The following is a 19,023-nucleotide window of genomic DNA, read 5'->3' on the forward strand; positions in this document are numbered from 1 at the left end:
CGCATATTTAACGCATAAATTTAGGCTTGGTCTCATTTTATGTGCCTTTCCGTTTATGAAGATAATGAAACAATAAATGTTTAATTTATTATATAAAATATGCATTTCAAAAGGCGGTGGGGTGGCGCAGTGGGTAGCCCTGTCGCTTCACAGCAAAAAGGTTGCTGGTTCGAGCCCCGGCTGGGTCAGTTGGCATTTCTGTGTGGAGTTTGCATGTTCTCCACTTGTTGGCGTTGGTTTCCTCCAGGGGCTCTGGTTTCCCCCGCAGTCCAAAGATATGTAGTACAGGTCAATTGAATAAGCTAAATTGGTCGTAGTATGTGTGTATGAATGAGAGTGTATTGGTGTTTCCCAGTGCTGGGTTGCGGCTGGAAGGGCATCTGCTGTGTAAAACATTTCCTGGATAGTTTGGCGGTTCACTCTGCTGTGGCAACCCCATTAATAAAGGGACTAAGCCAAAAAGAAAATTAATGACATATTTCACAAAACCTTTTTTAAACAATTGTTTTGGTTGGTACAAAATAATTTTTATTTCAATTGTTATTATTATTTGTTTTATATATAATTTTTTAAATATTTTTTTACAGTGCACATATTCTAGATATATCACATTAGGGCTGCAACTAACAATTATTTTAATCATTGGTCACTTTACAATAAAGTTCATTAGTTAATGTTAAGTAATGCATTTACTAACATGAACAATACATTTACTACAGTATATATTCATGTTAATAAACGTTAGTTAATGAAAATACAGTTGTTCATTGTTAGTTCATGTTAACTCATGGTCCATTAACTAATGTTAACAAGCATGGACTTGAATGTTAATAATCCATTAGTAAATGTAATAAATGCTGTACAAGTGATGTTCATGATTAGTTCATGTTAGTTAATGCATTAACCAATGATCCTTATTGTAAAGTGTCACCTAATCATTTCCAACCCTTTATTTAAATAAGTTTTCAATCCAAATATCAAAAAAAAATTTTATAATCAAGATACATACTAGACAGATGAACTAGCACAAGAAATTATGTCTTGTTTTCTGAAGAAAAAACCCCCTCAAATTTAAGTGATCGTTGGCTTAAAACAAGCAAAATTATTTGCCAATGGGGTAGGAAAAATAATCTTAATAAGAGATAATCTCAAAAAGAAGCATCACATAATTTGTCATTTTTCTTGTCTAGTCTTGATTTATGATTTTTTAAATATTTGGACTGGAAATTGAGACAAATTCTAAGTAAGAAATGCTTTTTTGCAGTGCAGCTACACATGACAACAGATGGAAAAATCAAAGATCCAGAAAAGGTGATTGAATAAAAACGTGTCTTTAGTCTTGCAATGCAAAGTAACTTTACCACCACTGCTTTACTTCTGTTATTAACCCTTTCTCTGGTGAGGTTAATATATTCAATCTGAAGCTGGAAGTGAGTTTTAAATTCATCAGTTACTCCTAAAATGCATGCAAGCAAGTGGCTGGCCAACTGGGAGAAGAATAGATTGAACTTTATGGTTACTTTCACTACGTGTATCTGATATGAACAATACACTTTGGCAAATTACATTAGAATGGATTGTTGGACTTCCCTAGACTTTCTAGTGTGTTTAACAAACTCTAAATGTGTTGTTTTACTAGTACTTGTGTGTATTTGTATGTCTAAAACATAAAATAAGCATTGGGTGGTTAAAACACTTCATAAGTGTGATAATATGACATGTCCTGCTCTGGCTAGGCGCCAGCCATGACGCCAAAGCTCAGATTGAACTTTTTATAGCCACTATAAGTTAACAAACTAACGCTAACATGTCATTGCTTGATGTCACGATTGATAAAGAGTAAACTCCAGCACCAGAAACTTTATGATCCTCACTTAAAAAGGGAACAGAAGTAGGATTCTGTAGTGGTTTACCCTGTTGTTGAACTCCCTCCTCATCCCTGTCTTTGAGGCATTGAACTCCACATCGGTGCGCAAGAGAGACCATGTTCACTCCGCTCCACACTGAATTGAAGTGTTTTTTTAATAATCAAAGTCTCCGCATCGCACGACACAACAAATCGGTTATGAAATTCGTTGCCAACTCTTTTAGTAATCGATTTTATCGATTCGTTGTTGCAGCACTATTGCACATGATATATCGTATTTATGGTCAACGCAAGATACGCTTTTTTTCTATACTGTAAAACCCAAAAAGTTAAGGTAACTCAAACCATTTGAGGAAACCGAATGCAAAAAAACATTTCAGTTAAAAAACTAATCCTAATGAGTACTGTGAACTTAATCCGTTTGAGGAAATAAAGCAATTTGAGCACAGTTAAACCGAATAAATGAAGAGAACTCAAACCAACTGAGTTCTCCAAAAAAAAATTATTCAGAGATGATTTCTTGGATTTACTCAATTTGTTTACATTAAGTGGTTGTAAACAATTTATTTGTGTTGAGTTTAAACAAACAAATTAAGTTGAACATTATTAAACTTAATTTGTCTGTTTAAATTGAACACAATTAATTTGTTTGCAACAGTTCTGCATGCAACACTTTTTTCAGTGATACTGTAAAACCCATAAGTTAAGGCAACTCAAACTGTTTGAGCTAAAAAAAAAAAACTAATCTATACGAGTACTGTGAACTTACTCCATTTAAGTTGAAGTAATGAGGTATTTAATTAACTCATACCTTCAACACTAAGTTTAAAACTCTTTTCCAATGAGTAGAATTAACCTTCAGTAAACTAAGTTAACTACACTCATTTCATTTGATTACGCTGATGGTTGGGTTTTACAGTATATATTTTATAATCTAGCAGCTAAAAATCATACATCTGATTACTTATAAAACACCATAAAAATGCTACATCCTGTACTTTATGTAAAGCAATACTTGTGTTCAAACAATAAACAGAAAACTGATGCTAAAAAAAATGAACAAATAAAATTAAGAAATCACAGTAAGCATCAATACAAGCCTTTCCTGTGGCTGTTTTTTCCATTTAAGACGGTCAGACAAAAAGGGTACACAGAACAATCAGAGATGAAATTCTCCAGTGAGGAAGGCTTACCACATCACTTTCTTCAGGTTTAATATTCTCCAGCCTAGAGAGAGATAGAGAGAGAGAAAATGGAGAAATGAAATGTAGTGAGCTTCCATGAGTTTCCTTTATGTCACTCTGCAAAATGAGATCACTTCCCAAATCCAGTAATTGCATTCTGTGGGTTTTGGTATGAAAGCAGAAGACACACTCGGAGATATTAAAAGTGCCGCCCGCTCGTGCTGGCATTCCACTGTAATGCCCATTCTGCTCAGAACTGACGGTGAATTGTTAAGTTATTAATGTTTACTACTTTATATGACTATTGGGATCAATTGTTCATATGTGTGGGGAAACGGAGAGACGGATTAGGCCTGAACCTTTTGTGCCACACCTGCCGTGAGCATCTTTATAAAGGCAAAGACAACAGTAATTACGAAGCCAAATACCTGGAGACTCGCGGGTCACACTGTCAGGAAATATTTATGATTTTGAAGGGTTTTTTTTTTCATATGGAGCTATATAACAAATGCACAGGCACAAAGATTTGCTCATGGCTAATGTAGATCAACGGCACTGAGAGCCTGATCTGTAGGTTTTGCAATAAATGTATGAAATAAATATATATACAGTGGAGTCCAAAAGTCAAGCCTTATGTATTTACCCATAGTTTCATTTACATTTGTACAGTACACAAATATTAAAGAAAAATATTTACAGTAATTTAGGTAACTTTCATTTTCCCATTCTAAAGGGTGTAGCACATCACCAAAGGCCAGACAGACTTACTACACCTGAAAATTTACCTATATTTCCATTCACATTTGTACAGTAGACACATTCATTAATTTTCTTGTCGGCTTAGTCCCTTTATTAATTCGGGGTCGCCACAGCGGAATGAACCGCCAACTTATCCAGCAAGTTTTTACGCAGCGGATGCCCTTCCAGCCGCAACCCATCTCTGGGAAACATCCACACACATTCACATTCACACGCACACTCATACACTACGGACAATTTAGCCTACCCAATTCACCTGTACCGCATGTCTTTGGACAGTGGGGGAAACCAGAGCACCCGGAGGAAACCCACGCAAATGCAAGGAGAACATGCAAACCCCACACAGAAATGCCAACTTAGCCCAGGGCTCAAACCAGTGACATTCTTGCTGTGAGGCGACAACACTACCTACTGTGCCACTGTAGGTAACCGCATATTAAAGAAAAATATTTACAGTAATTTAAGTAACTGTAATTTACTCATTCTAAAGGGTGCAGCATATCCCCAGAGGCCAGACAGAGTTACTACATGTTATATTTTACCAATATATCCATTAAATTTGTGCAGTAGACAAATAAAGAAAAATATTACCAGTAATTCACATAACTGTTATTTTTTTTAATTTTCCCATCCCTATAGGCTAGACAGACTACCTACATGTGATATTTTAACCATTTTCTATTCACCTTTGTACAACACACAAATATTAAAGAAAAATATTTACAGTAATTCACGTAACTGTAATTTTCTCATTCTAAAGGGTGTAGCACATCCCCAGAGGCCGGACAGAGTTACTACATGTTAGATTTTATGCATATTTACATTAATCTTAAAGCGCACAAATATTAATTTTTATTTATTTATTGACACATCAACAACGTATGGCTATTTCGTGGCAAAATGGATATACATAAAATATTACATTATAAAAACAAATTCGTATGACACAAAAAAATTACTTAAACAAATATATAAAATATAAATAGATAATATTCACACAAAATGTATTCAAAATTAAATATGATTTTTCAGTTAAATTTTTGATAAATAATTTAAAACTCCTCCTGGTGGTACCTTTTTAAAATGTCCATCAAACTACACTCCTTGTTGTCTAAATGTTGTCAAATGGAATTTAAACTTCCACATTCCAACAAAATATGTTTTATGGTAAGAGCAGCCTGGCACATTTAGGTGGTTCTTCGTTATTCAGTAAATATAAATGTGTCAACCTAGAATGTCCAATTCAAGTCTCATCATGCCTGGTTACAAAATTATAATTTGCTAAATGTCTTTCATTTATTTTTGGGTTAATTTCATGTAATTTCACACAAATATTCAAGAAAAATGTTTACAGTAATTCACAAAACTGTAATTTTCTCATTCTAAAGGGTGTAGCACATCTCCAGAGGCCAGACAGACTTACTACACATGATATTTTACCCATATTTTTTTCATTCACATTTATACAGCAGATAAATATTAAAGAAAAATATTTACAGTAATTTGCATAACTGTCTTTTTTTCATTCTAAAGTGTATTGAAGAATATATATATATATATATATATATATATATATATATATATATATATATATATATATACAGTCCAAATGTCAAAAAATATCAAAATATTTATCAAAAATACAGTAAAAAAAAACTGCAAAATTGTGAAAATGTATTTGAACTTAAAACCGCTGTTTTCTATTTATAAAACTTTTACAATATAATTTATTCCTGCTGTATAAATTCAGAATTCACAAGATCCTCCAGAAATCATTCATGTGATCTAAATAGCTGCTCAAGAATCATTTTAAATAAATATATATTTTAAAAACACTTTTGTGATGTGAAAACATTAATAATATTTAATGCAATATCAAATGTCAAACCTTAAAAAAAAGAAAGCAAACTTTGGAACATTACTTAAAATATAACATACTCTCTCTTTTGGACCCTACTGTATAATTGTCAAGGAAGAGTTTAACAGAGCAGATTGAGAAAATATGGCAGATGAACTGCAGAATACTGTTCGCTCTGCTTTTGCAGGCATGCTGCTCCTTTAAGAGCAAATCGAATTCCTCCTTCAGCCACCAGGCAGAAAAAACAACAACCCCTCCACTCATTTACAAAGGCATTACATGGATCTCCATCCATTATAAAGGTACATACTCATTCACACAATGGACCCAAGAGTGACCTCTGAAAATAAGGGCTTAGAACACGTGCGTCCATATTCCCCCAAAGATAATGGGATTTCTCTTGGCTATCAATTATCATATTTTTGTGAGAGAGGGGCCAGAATGGACCCTCTGATCACAAAGGGACGCGCTTTTATAATTAGATTCTGAAGAGTTCCTGAAAATGCATTTCATGCCTCTCAATAATTGCGGTTCATTTGAGCGACTTGAGTAACTATCAATAAATCATGAGGCCGACTGAAATATTAAACAGGGTGTAAGGTGACGAATACCTCTTGAAGAGGGCGTCGAGCAATAAAGAAGAACATAAAGTCATTGGTAAATAGAAATTTATATTAGTCAGAGTGCTTGTTGATGTCAACAAAAGCCATTTTCTAAAAACGACAACCACTTTTAAAGGCACAATTCAATTTACTTAACCCCAGAGAGTGTAACAGTTGAGTTTTGAATCCATTAATCCTGGATCTCCAAGACTGGCAGAAACACTTATAGCTTAGCTTAGCATAAATCATTGAATCGAATGAAACCATTAGCATCTTACTCAAAAAATGACAAGAGAGTCTCGATAATTTTCCTATTTAAAACTTGATACTTCTGTAACTAACTACATTGCATACAAAGACAAAGTTTCTGTTTTCTAGGCCAGAACTACACTGTAATTCTGGTGTAACAATCAAGGATCTTTACTGCCGGACCATGGCTGCAGCAATCTATCTACAGAATAGTCAAGTTTGTAATAAGAATTCTCAAAACTCTGCTCATTTTTGAGCAAAATGCTAACGGTCTAATCCGATTCAGCTATTTATGCTAAGCTAAGCTAAAAGTGCTCATGCCAGATTTAAAGACTGGCTGAATGGATAAAAAAATGATTAAACTCAACTGTTTACCTCTAGGGTAGTCATCAAATTAGCCAATTTTTTATTTCTTTATTTATTTTTTGTTCAAAGTGGAGTGTTCATTCAAATAAGATATAAATTATCTCATCCTCTGGAGGCCACAGGGCAATATTCCTTTTCAAATTTCAATTATTAAACAACAGCACCAGTTAAACATACAGAGAAGAAGATCTTATTAATTGGGACCAGCAGGAGGGTGATAAGTGGTAAATATCTGCAGGTCTAAAGCACAGGATTGATTTCCTATACAGTGGAACTTCTGACTGACAGCCCAGAACTAGGATGAGGGGACTCTTAAGAAATGTCACACCCCTCTGATATATTTCCAAACCAGTCGATATTGGATTTCCCCTCAAACCCTTGTCTGTTCATTCAGCTTGTCCTCAAGCAGAAGTACAAAGCAACGGTGAGTAAAACTGCATACCTCGCATGCTTCTCAAACCCTTGAATCCACTGCTTTTAAAATCTCTGAAGAAAACTTTAACACCGCTTGGACTGAGAAGCGTGGAAACCAAACCTTTCATTTTATCACCTTTTAGATCATGAAGTTTAAGATTCTGAGTTAATAAGTTTTATTAAATTGTCATTAAATATCACCAACCCCAATTAGGCAATAAGTTATATTGTTTACACAAAACGGTTTTGAGCCTTACTCACCAGCCACTTTATAAGGTATACCTGTCCAACTGCTTGTTAATGCTGATTTCTAATCAGCCAGTCACATGGCAGCAATTCAATGCATTTAGGCATGTAGACATTGTCAAGACGATCTGCTGCAGTTCAAATTGAGCATCAGAATGGGGAAGAAAGCTGATTTAAGTGACTTTGAACATGACATGGTTGTTGGTGCCAGTTTGGCTGGTATTTCAGAAACTGCTAATCTACTGGGATTTTTACACACAAACATTTCTAGGGTTTAAAGAAAATGGTCCGAAAAAGGGAATATCCAGTAAGCGGCAGTTCTGTGAGCAAAAAATGCCTTGTTGATGCCAGAGGAGAATGGCCAGACTGGTTTGAGCTGTTAGAAAGGCAACAGTAACTCGAATAACTACTCATTACAACCAAGATCTGCAGAAGAGCATTTCTGAACGCACAACATGTCCAACCTTGAGGCGGTTGGGCTACAACAGCAGAAGACCACACCGGGTGACACTCCTGTCAGCTATGAACAGGAAACTGAGGGCACAATTCACACAGGCTCACCAAAATTGACCAATAGAAGATAGGAAAAACATTGTCGCTTGAGTCTCATTTTCTGCTGCGACATTCGGATGGGTCAGAATTTGGCGACAACAACATGAAAGCATGGATCCATCAATGATTCAGGCTGCTGGTGGTGGTGGTGTGGAGATATTTTTTTGGCACACTTTGGGCTCAGTCGTGTCAACCTTGTCCCTCCCTTAAGGACCACAGTGTCCCAACCTCTTATGGCAACTTCTAGCAGGATAACGTGCAAATCATCTCAGACTGGCTTCTTAAACTTGGCAATGAGTTCACTAGACTCAAATGACCCCCAGTCACCAGATCTTAATCCAATAGAGCACCTTTGTGATGTGGTGGAACAGGAGATTCACATCATGGATGTGCAGCCGACAAATCTGCAGCAACTGCGTGATGCTATCATGTCAACATAGACCAAAATCTCTGAGGAATATTTCCAGTACTTTATTAAATCTATGCAATGAAGGATTAAGGTAGTTCTAAAGGCAACATGGTACTAGTTAGGTGTACCTAATAAAGTGACCAGTGAGTGTATTCAAAATTTACAAAACAATCAACACTTGCAAAGCCTTGAATATGACATTCTGCATGTAACAAATAATAAACTTTAAAAACGTTTAGTTGTTTCAACCCAAATGTGGAAAAACCAAACCACTGGGTTAAAGAAACAGTTCACCCAAAAATTTTAAACTTTGGCATCACCTTTTCAAAACTATGTGTTTTTTTTTCATTCTCTTGAACACAAAAGAAGACATTTTTAAAATTGTGGGTTGCTGGCCCCCATTTAAATATCTCAGGACATTTGCATTCTTTGGAGGATGAGAGAGCTCCAGGATTTCATCTAAAATACCGTAATTTGTGTTCTGAGGAGAAGCGAAGGTCTCAGAGGGTTGAAACAGTGATGTGATTTAGATATTTAATTTTTGGGTGAACTAAAACTTTAAGTCAAAAGTGACAATTTATTTATGACTTACCTCTCAGATTAAATTCTATTAAAAAAACATCAGTAAAGAGTAAATAGAGTACAATGAATACAATGGCACAACTTTAAATGCTGGAAATCAAGTCAGCAGCCTCCCCTTCTTATCGGCAATGGGTTTTTGGGATTTTTTTTACATGCTCTTTGAATGGAAAAGATTCGGTTCACATTACCAAAAGCCAAAAACAGTTCTTGAAAATCCCTTTTCTTAAAAAAAAAAAAAACAATGAAGAAGACACCTATATCTTTATAATTTTTTTTATCTCTATAATTTCTTAATTTTTAAATTTCTTAATTTTTTCTTTTTATTGTTTGTTTTATTATTATTATGTTCATGTTATGTTATCTATGTATGTTTTTGTGTATATTTGTACTATTTTCCCTTTTTAATATATGCTTTGTTTATAATTACAATTTCCTGATAATTTCTTGTTAGGGAAATTGTTTCTGTGTGATTTTTATGGCATGTTATGTATATCTCGTTATATGTATATATATATATATATATATATATATATATATATATATATATATATATATATATATATATATATATATAGCGCTATCTAACGCTGATTCTTAATGTTTTAATTAGGTGGCTAATTCGTATGAATTCATACAATCTCATTCATAAATTTTAGTACGATTTGTTTACGCCCCAGTGATGGTTGGGTTTAGAGGTTTTTTTTAAAAATCATACAATTTTGTATGACTGAACTCATATGAATTAGCCACTAAATTGAGAAAACGTAAAAAAATAAATAAAAGTTAGGTTTCCTCGTGAGATCTGGCTGGTACATTAATGTATATTTGCTGTCTATATACTGTATATTTTATTTAGAGTGTTATTTTCTGACCTAAGCAAAAATAAAAAATAAATGCTGCAAATCCAGATTATCACATTTTCATTTTGTTACGAGCTCCTTTCAGAGGACAGAAATGATTAGAGCAGCATGTAGTTGGACAAGCTGAATAAAAGCTCTGTTTTGGAAGAGGTTTGAACAGCACATACTCCAGTGTCGCCTCCTGAAGCTTCTTGGCCCGAAGTAAAGCTTCATCCCTCTCCTCGTTCGCCAGCCGCAGTCTGGCCATCACAGCCTGGTCTCTCTCCCTCTGAGCCTTATAGATTTCCTCCACTAGCACTGAGAGAAAAAAAAAAGAGAGAGAGAGAGAGAGGGGAAGAGAGAGAGAGGGAGGGAGGTTATTATTCTGGTATTGCACTCCAGAGCTCCAGCTGCACAATAACAAGGCTAAGCTCCTCGGGAAAGAGGTTATTGCAGTTGAAACACTATGGCATAAGTATTAATAACTCTAAGTGAGCCTTATTTTGAGAAGACAGTTTCCCCGGGGGAGGTCTGTGTGTGTGTGTGTGTGTGTGTGTGTGTGTGTGTGTGTGTGTGTGTGTGTGTGTGTGTGTGTGTGCACGAGCGCCCAGAGCAATAAAAACAGCAGCAACACCCTGAAGTCAGAGTTCCAGGCTCTTGGAGACTGCGGAGACATTTTATTTATGAAATTTCAGCATGGAAACGCTCTGGTTTATCAACATTGTACGGGAACCGCAAGCAATTACACCAGGCTCATGGATGTCAGAAAGCAACCGAAAAACATCCTCATATAGGAGGACAAACATGGCTGTGTTTGACCTACGGGGCCTCGGCAGGTCCACGGGCGTGCTGACATAGTGTATATGTTTAAAAAAAAAAACATATTGGAAATGAAGGCCCCTGGTGAATGCATGAATGAGCTAATGAACGATCAAACAAGCAAATGAACAAACACACAAATGAATGGACGATGAATGGCCAAAAACCTTCAAGGGCACAACTGATGACAAAATCAGGAAGGAAGAGTGGAGATGAAGATAACAAATATAAACAAGTGAAATGAAGGAATGATTTAAATGAACAATCAAACAACCAATGAATGAATGAATGAAAGCATGAGATGAAAGAAAGAAAAAAGAAAGAAAGAAAGAAAGAAAGAAAGAAAGAAAGAATGAATGTAAGCATGAATAAATAAAAGCATGAAAGCCTAAATGAATAAATGAATGGATGGATGGATGGATGGATGGATGGATGGATGGATGGATGGATGGATGGATGGATGGATGGATGGATGGATGGATTAATAAATTAAAGAATGAATGAATGAATGAAAACATGAAAGAATTAAGGAATGAAAGCATGAATGAATGATAGCAGGAAAGCCTAAATGAATGAATGAATGGATGGATGGATGGATGGATGGATGGATGGTTAAAAAAATGAATGAATGAAAACATGAAAGAATTAAGGAATGAAAGCATGAATGAATGAAAGCAGGAAAGCCTAAATGAATGAATGAATGGATGGATGGATGGATGGATGGATGGATGGATGGATGGTTGAAAAAATGAATGAATGAAAACATGAAAGAATTCAGGAATGAAAGCATGAATGAATGATTGGATGGATGGATGGTTGGATGGATGGATGAACAAATAAAAGAAAGAAAGTAAGAATGAATGAATGAATGAACGAACAGACGGACGGATGGATGGATGGATGGATGGATGGATGAATGAATAAATGAATGTATGAATGAAAACATGAAAGAATTAAGGAATGAAAGAATGAATGAATGGATGAATGGATGGATGGATGGACGGACGGACGGACGGACGGACGGACGGACGGACGAACGAACAAAGACATGAAAGTATTAAGGAATGAAAGCATGAATGAATGAATGAATGAAAACTTGAAAAAATTAAGTAATGAAAGCATAAATGAATGAATGGATTGATGGATGGATGGATGAATGAATGAATGAAAACATGAAACATTTAAGGAATAAAAGCATGAATGAATGGGAAACTGAAAATCATAAATGATTGCAAGCAAATATAAATGACATGACGAACAAACGAACAGACAAACGAATAGGCGGATGGACGAATGGATGAATGAACGAACGGACATGAATGGGACAATGAACAAACAATTAAAATATAATTTAAAAAAATGTAAAAACGTATAAGCTAAGAAAAACAACAACAACTCAACTGAGCAATCGTCTCTAAACTCTCTGATCAAATATACCTCGATTTTGATTCACAAATCCAACCTGACCTGCAACTATGGCTGTGCAACTAATAGAAAATCAGTTTCGTTTTCGATTTTTTGGCTTCTAACGATTATGAAAAAACATTAATCAAGATAAAATGATTATTGCATCCTATTTCCTTTTCCAGCTGTACACATTTGTTGCTCTGCAAAGCTCAGTTTCACGTGAAAATGACTAAAAGCATGAACTGTAGTGTAACGTTTTCAGCGCGGGATACGCATCATTCATTGATGAACATTTGAATCATTCATGTTTTTAAAAGCGCATGCTGTTGTGTGTGCGCGCGCTCAGCCTCAGAGACAAGCAGAGCACACACATCTAAAGTCATCTTAATGTGTGCGCTTTAATGGTCGAATACATGCGAAGTTGTGTCAGAGCACAGTGTTTAGTGATTATTCATATTAACCCTCATTTATGTAATAAACAAAGGAGTTGAAAATTAAAAGACATGTGAAAGTGAAACCATAAATCAGAATCGCACTGCTCTTAAAGTGACAGTGCACAATATTCCAACAGTTTTAATTATTAATCAAACAACAAAAGAAGAAAATCACTTACTGCTCTTGACTAAAGGACATAGGTAGCTATAATTAAAGTTTTTTCTTACAGTAAAGATGCTTAAAGCACAGTTTGTTTCATTTTTAATCTAATGTATTTATTTCCAGGGAGGAAAATAACTATATATACAGTTGAAGTCAGAATTATTAGCCCTCCTGAATTATTAGTGACCCTTTTCCCCCCAATTTTCAACCGATTTCTAAACATAAAAGATTTAATAACACATTTCTAATAACTGATTTCTTTTTTCTTGGCTATGATGACAGCACATAATATTTTACTAGATAGTTTTCAACACACAAGCATTCAGTTTAAAGTGCAATTCAAAGGCTTAATTAGGTAAGTCATTGTATAACAGTAGTTTCTTCTGCAGACAATCATAAAAATATATATTGGTTAAGGGGGCTAATAATATTGCTCTTAAAATTGTTTAAAAATATTTAAACCTGCTTTTAATCTAGCCCAAATAAAACAATAAACATTTTCTCCAGAAGAAAATTTTTTATAGGAAATCCTGTGAAAATCTCCTTGCTCCTTTAAACATCATTTGGGAAATCTAAAAAAATAATAATAATAATAATTCACAATAAATAATTTTGACTTTAACTGTATATTATTAAATACTCATAAAACAGAGAGACAGTTTGGTAAAACACATTGGATTTGGGCATTACCAAACGGCCCTTGGCACAATGTCTAATCCTGCCGAAAGCACCACTGTTATCCATCAACCGCATCAATTCTTTCCTGCATGTTACGATAAACAGTCATTCCCACACTAAGCCACGACAAAGTTCACAAAGCAAATCAATATTGCTGGAATTTGCTGATTAAACATCTCCGACCCCAACTATACAAATCATATTGAAACGAGGGCGGAAATTACATGCATTATCATCGCCTTATTAAACAAAAAAAATTGGCTGCATAATTGCGTGTCATAAATGACGTGTTTCCGTTTAATTAGCAAACTGCGAGATGACGCTTTTTTTAGTTAAGATCAAACGAAAAAGTGAATATTGGCTCAATTTAAATATTTGCTCAGCAAAGGTGAGGAGTGTGTAGACTTCATTGACAAAATAATCAGTTACAGAGAGAAACGATCGCTGATGAGGACGCTTTATGTTAGACATATTGGTTTATGTTTACAAATGACTTTCTCGGATACTCCTGACATGTGCCAACTAATTCATTAAAAGTGTTTATCTCTCAATTGCACTGGAAGGTCAGATGTTTGCATTTCGAGATCTATGCTATGTCAGACCTCGCATATATAATGCTAGGACTTTCTGAAGGGTGAAATGTTCTACACTTCCACAAAGAAAATGGATAACTTGACCTAAAATTAATAATCTATCATCATTTATTCAACCTTGTGTCGATTCAAACATGTTTGACTGATTTAAAAGGGTTTGTTCACCCAAAAAATAAAACCTTTGTAATTAATTACTTATAATCATGTCTTTTCAATCCTACTTCTAAAGACAAGTGAAAATATTTTGAATGAAATCCTGGAGCTCTTTCATTCTGCATTGACAGTGGTGTAAAGTAACAAAATACAAATACTCAAATTACTGTAATTGAGTAGTTTTTCTCAGGAATTGTAATTTACTAAGTAGTTTTAAAAATGTGTACTTTGACTCTAGTAGTTTTAGTGCTGTGTTGGTACTTTTACTCCACTACTTTCCTTCAACTTTCAGTCACTACTATATTTTTTCATGTCTATGGAGATTAGAAAAATCAGTCCTGTGATTCCTGTCCAATCAAATCACACATAGAAGTTAAATCACTTCAATGAACCACCTCAAGACATGGGCGATTATTAATTGCAGTAAACTGTTTGGAAGCATTAAATGTGTCCAAGATGATGTCCAAAATCTTCACACATATTGACCCAGAGACTGTTTAGATGCATGTCACTGATGAGAAGATGATGGATGTTTACTGTATGATGACTGAAATGGCCTTAAACACCCAGCAGACACAAGACATAAACATGATGTCAGATTGACTTTGTACCCTAACGTCATGAGGGTGTAGCATTTTGTTTGGAAATGAAAATCAGGTTGACGTCAGAACTCAATGTCAGACCGACGTCAATGTCCAATCTAAAACCAACCAAATATCAACGTCTAATGATGTTACAGCTTGACGTTGTGTGGGCGTTACCACTATGACGTCTATCAGATGTTGAATTTTGGTTGACGTACCTGATGAATTCATGTCAGTAGTTGACGTCAATATGACGTTGGTTTAAGATGTTGGCTCGACGTTGGATTTTGGTCACTTTCTAACAACTTAAAATTGACCAAATATCAACATCATTTGACATGGTTATTGGACATCAAAATAACGTTGTCCTTAGACGTTGGCTCGCCATTTAATTTTGGTCACCTGACATCACAACCTAAATCCTAATATTAACGTCTTATGACGTTGTGCGTCTGCTGGGCAATAACTCGATGCACTACAGAATGTTACGTTTACACACACATGCACAAATTACATGTGAAGGCATCATCTTTATATATCGCAAAACTCACTACTCTTGAAATGTTTACTTTTTACTCATACTTTGAGTAATATTTACAACAAATACTTTTACTCGCATTACATTCTTAGTTAAGGTACTTTTACTTGAGTATGACTTTTCAGTACTCTTTCCACTACTGTCCATAGACAGTAAGTGTCCTGAGATGTTCAAAAAGCAGAAAATGAGCCAGAAACATTATCTGTGTCCGAAATAATGTATGTATGTATGTACCACATTTAAATTTGATTTTACTTCAAGAACTTTAGAAAAGTATGTTCTAATAACACAAGCTGATGCGAAATACCCTAAACATCAGTGAATGTGTTCGCATATATCTGCTTGTCTGTCACGCATCTGCTTTTGACTGTTTGGTGTCATCTTGTGACTGAATAATACATAGGTTAGTGTACACTCCATTCAGCCGTATTCCTGTTTGTCAGCTTTGACTTTTTTTCAGTAAATAAATGATTCTTTTAGAATAGTGTGTCTATTTTTTTTAACTTTGTGGCAAGTATCTATGCAATAAGTGGGATAAAGTACACAAATGCGGATGTTATCACAGAATAAAGCTCCTCAGTTTTGTTATAACAGTGTTCTGGTTTGCGCTGGGTTGCCAATACTGGCTTTTTCTGTGATAATATCTTGGATGTTAGATGAATAAATAGACTTCAGCATTCACGTAGTTGTTCAAGCATCAAACGAGATGAAAGGCTGTTTAGACGCAAGCCCTGTCAGGAGCAGCAGGTGAGTACTGAAAATACTGTAGTAAAATAAATTTCCATATTTTAAAGACATGACGTGGAACAATAGGATTTAATGTAGAGCTTCTTGTTGGAAATGAGACTCACTTTATAATGTAAATCAATAAGGAAGTGAAAATCATTCATTTTAAAGAAACCAGATCTTAAACACTGTGACTTTATAGTAGTATGACAGTTCACCAGAAGTGTTTAAACTGACTTATTCAACATTAAAAGTCCCCATGTAAATATAGTACCTCATTATGATCTGAAGAGTTTGGGACGGTGGCTCAGTGATTAGCACTGTCGCCTCACAGCAAGAAGGTCACTGGTTCAAGTCCTGGCTAGCATGTCAGGAGGCATTACTGTGTGGACTTTGCATGTTCTTCCAGTGTTAAAGTGGGTTTCCCTCACAGTCCAAAAACATGCATTAAAAGTGAATTGGGTAGACTTAAAGTTTGTATGACTTTGTATTTGCAGTAGTATATGAGTGTGTGTGTGTTTGGTGGTTCCTTCCCTCATTACAACCCCTGTTAATCAGGGACAAAGATAAACAGTAAAAATGACACATTTTACCTCTTTCCAAAAAGGAAAACCAAGAATGCTTGATTATAATGAAGTCATGACTTTAGAATTAAAAAAAAATTGTTATTTTAGAAGTCAATGGGGCAAAAACAGCCACCAACATAATGAAGAGTAGTAAATTTGCCCATAGTGCATTAATGAGTTTTTGAAAAAATTCAAAGCATTTTCCCAAAATGTGTGTCAATATAAGATTTTTCACCAAAAACTATTCCATTTGCTGAAACACAAAGAAATTCGTGGCCAAATTAAGACTCAATTTAACCTCAGAGCAACAGCAAATAAGGGTCCCTCTAAACAAGTCTATTCACTTAGTAGCCATTTATGCATCCTACCTGCTGCTCTCTCATTGGCCCGTGCCTCCATTTCAGTCTCCTGTAGCTGAGAGTCTAGGAGCTTGGTTTCCAGCTCCTTCTCTTTCAGTGCCAACTTGTCCTGGAGCTACAAACACACACACACATAACAAATATAGCATTATAAATGCGTCCAATGAGTAACAAACAGATTACCTGACTGGCAGGTAAATCGAAATTCCAGTTAGTCTACAAAATACTGGTAAATGATTTCTGCATGAAACTCCATATTTGATAATAAGGTTTGGAATCAGTGAGTAATTTTCTTAGTAATTCTTACAGTCTACAAAGGTGGTCATGTGATCATGTGACAGTAGTGGCCAAGAAAGATTTCCATCATCAACATTAAAAAAGTTGTGCTGCTAAACATTTTTGTGGAAACTTGAACAAAATTTTATTACGAATTTTATTTTGATTTTATTACGTCTAACTTGGATGAATAAAGTTCAAAAGAATAGCATTTAATTGAAACAGTAATAGACTAATGCTGAGCCTGGTTTCTCTCAAAGTTTTTTAATTCTTCACTTTTTTAGTTCTTCACTTTCGCCAATTGGAGAAGTTTGTTAGAACTGTAGAGCTGCGCATCAGTGGATTTGCTCCTCAGTGTTTGGACCCTCAGTATTGAATATTAAACCACACTAAACTGAGCTAAACTGAACTTAAACTCTGAAACCTGAACTACACTGTTTTAATTTACAATAATATTTAATGTGAAGCTGCTTTAACACAATCTACATTGTAAAAGCGCTATAGAAATATAGGTGAATTGAATTGAACTATAGAAAAATTCTATAATGTTTGCTCCTTTTAACAATTTAGCACAGCCTTGTAGAACAAAAAAAAGTAAAAATGTATTTTCTTCATACATTGTTTTTGCGACATGATTCTTTGTGAGATACGTTATCTCATTTGCATATTTCAACGTTTATGTATGCATCCATTTGCTAGCTTTAAATTGCTTTATACAGTGCATATATAAGTACACCCTCCACAAATCTCCTATTTAAATTAATATCTTCTATAGGAAGCTTTACAATATTATATTTGTGCATATACATTAGTTTTGTCGGTCCTGAAGCTAAATCTGGAGCTTATCTAAATAAATTACTTACAATAATGGTTTAAAAATTAGTAGCCCAAATTAATGTCAGAGAAAAATATTAAATAACATTTTCAAAAACTTAAAAAAATCAAGAGAAACAAAAATACAATTTTGTTAAAATGTTTTAGTTAGTAATTTTTTATTTTATTTTATGGCTTAGTCCCTTTATTTTTATTTTGCCAGACAGTACACCACACACCAGCTGATTGGTGGAGAGACCAATTATGATATGGGGAGGGATGATGGACAGATTTGAGTAATGACGATACTACCGTTTATGAGCTAGAGTGGCACTGCCATTATTTTGGAGCCATAGTATCACGGTACTACCATAGTACCGGTAAACCCTGCAACCATGGACTGTATATCACTTAAACACCATGAAACAAATGTATACACTGTAAAAAAAAATATATATATATATATATATATATATTTAAAAGTCAGGATAACATGTTTTGGTCCCACTTTATATTAAGTGTCCCTAACTACTATGTACTAACATCAAAAAATAAATACAATGTACTTACTGTGTTTCTAATGTATTTGAGAACACTTGTGGTGCTTTTGATTTGGGATAGAGGTTGGGTTATGGACAGGTTTGGTGGCATGGGTAGGTTTAAGGGTGGGTTAAGGTGTAAGGGATGGTCAACAGTGCATTTACAAATGTACTTACAAAAGTTAATTACAGATGTAATTACATACATGTATTTAATTAAGCATAAGTACACAATAAATACATGTATTTACACAATAAGTGCAGTTGTAACAAACTATTAACTCCTGTGTAAGTACATATTAGTTAAGGCCACTTAATATAAAGTGGGACCCATGTTTTTTAATGTTATTTTAACATAACTTAACTTATTTAACTTATTTTTACTTATTTTAAAAAGCTCACCAGGATTTTTTTCACATTTTTGTCAGATTTTTTTTTTTGTTAGATT

At 34.6% G+C, this 19,023-nt stretch overlaps 1 protein-coding gene and 1 long non-coding RNA gene across 6 annotated transcripts in view; one reads left to right on the plus strand and one right to left on the minus strand.

Moving 5' to 3' along the window:
• The window catches only part of mipol1 (mirror-image polydactyly 1), a 176,727-nt gene that overhangs the window by 85,658 nt on the left and 72,046 nt on the right, over window positions 1–19,023 (minus strand). For all 5 annotated transcript variants that reach the window (NM_001305467.1, XM_087288603.1, XM_087288602.1 and 2 more), the window contains 3 exon segments: window positions 3,061–3,094; window positions 10,116–10,245; window positions 16,957–17,062. In NM_001305467.1, the coding sequence (NP_001292396.1) occupies window positions 3,061–3,094; window positions 10,116–10,245; window positions 16,957–17,062 (270 nt within the window).
• Window positions 584–3,845, plus strand: LOC147833017 (uncharacterized). Its single transcript, XR_015513042.1, has 4 exons — window positions 584–669; window positions 1,077–1,968; window positions 2,035–2,353; window positions 2,550–3,845. It is a non-coding gene; the product is annotated as an uncharacterized LOC147833017 (long non-coding RNA).

This window comes from Danio rerio, chromosome 17 (genome assembly GCF_052040795.2).
Source record: "Danio rerio strain M-AB ecotype USA chromosome 17, GRCz13ab, whole genome shotgun sequence".
Classification (NCBI taxonomy): domain Eukaryota; kingdom Metazoa; phylum Chordata; class Actinopteri; order Cypriniformes; family Danionidae; genus Danio; species Danio rerio.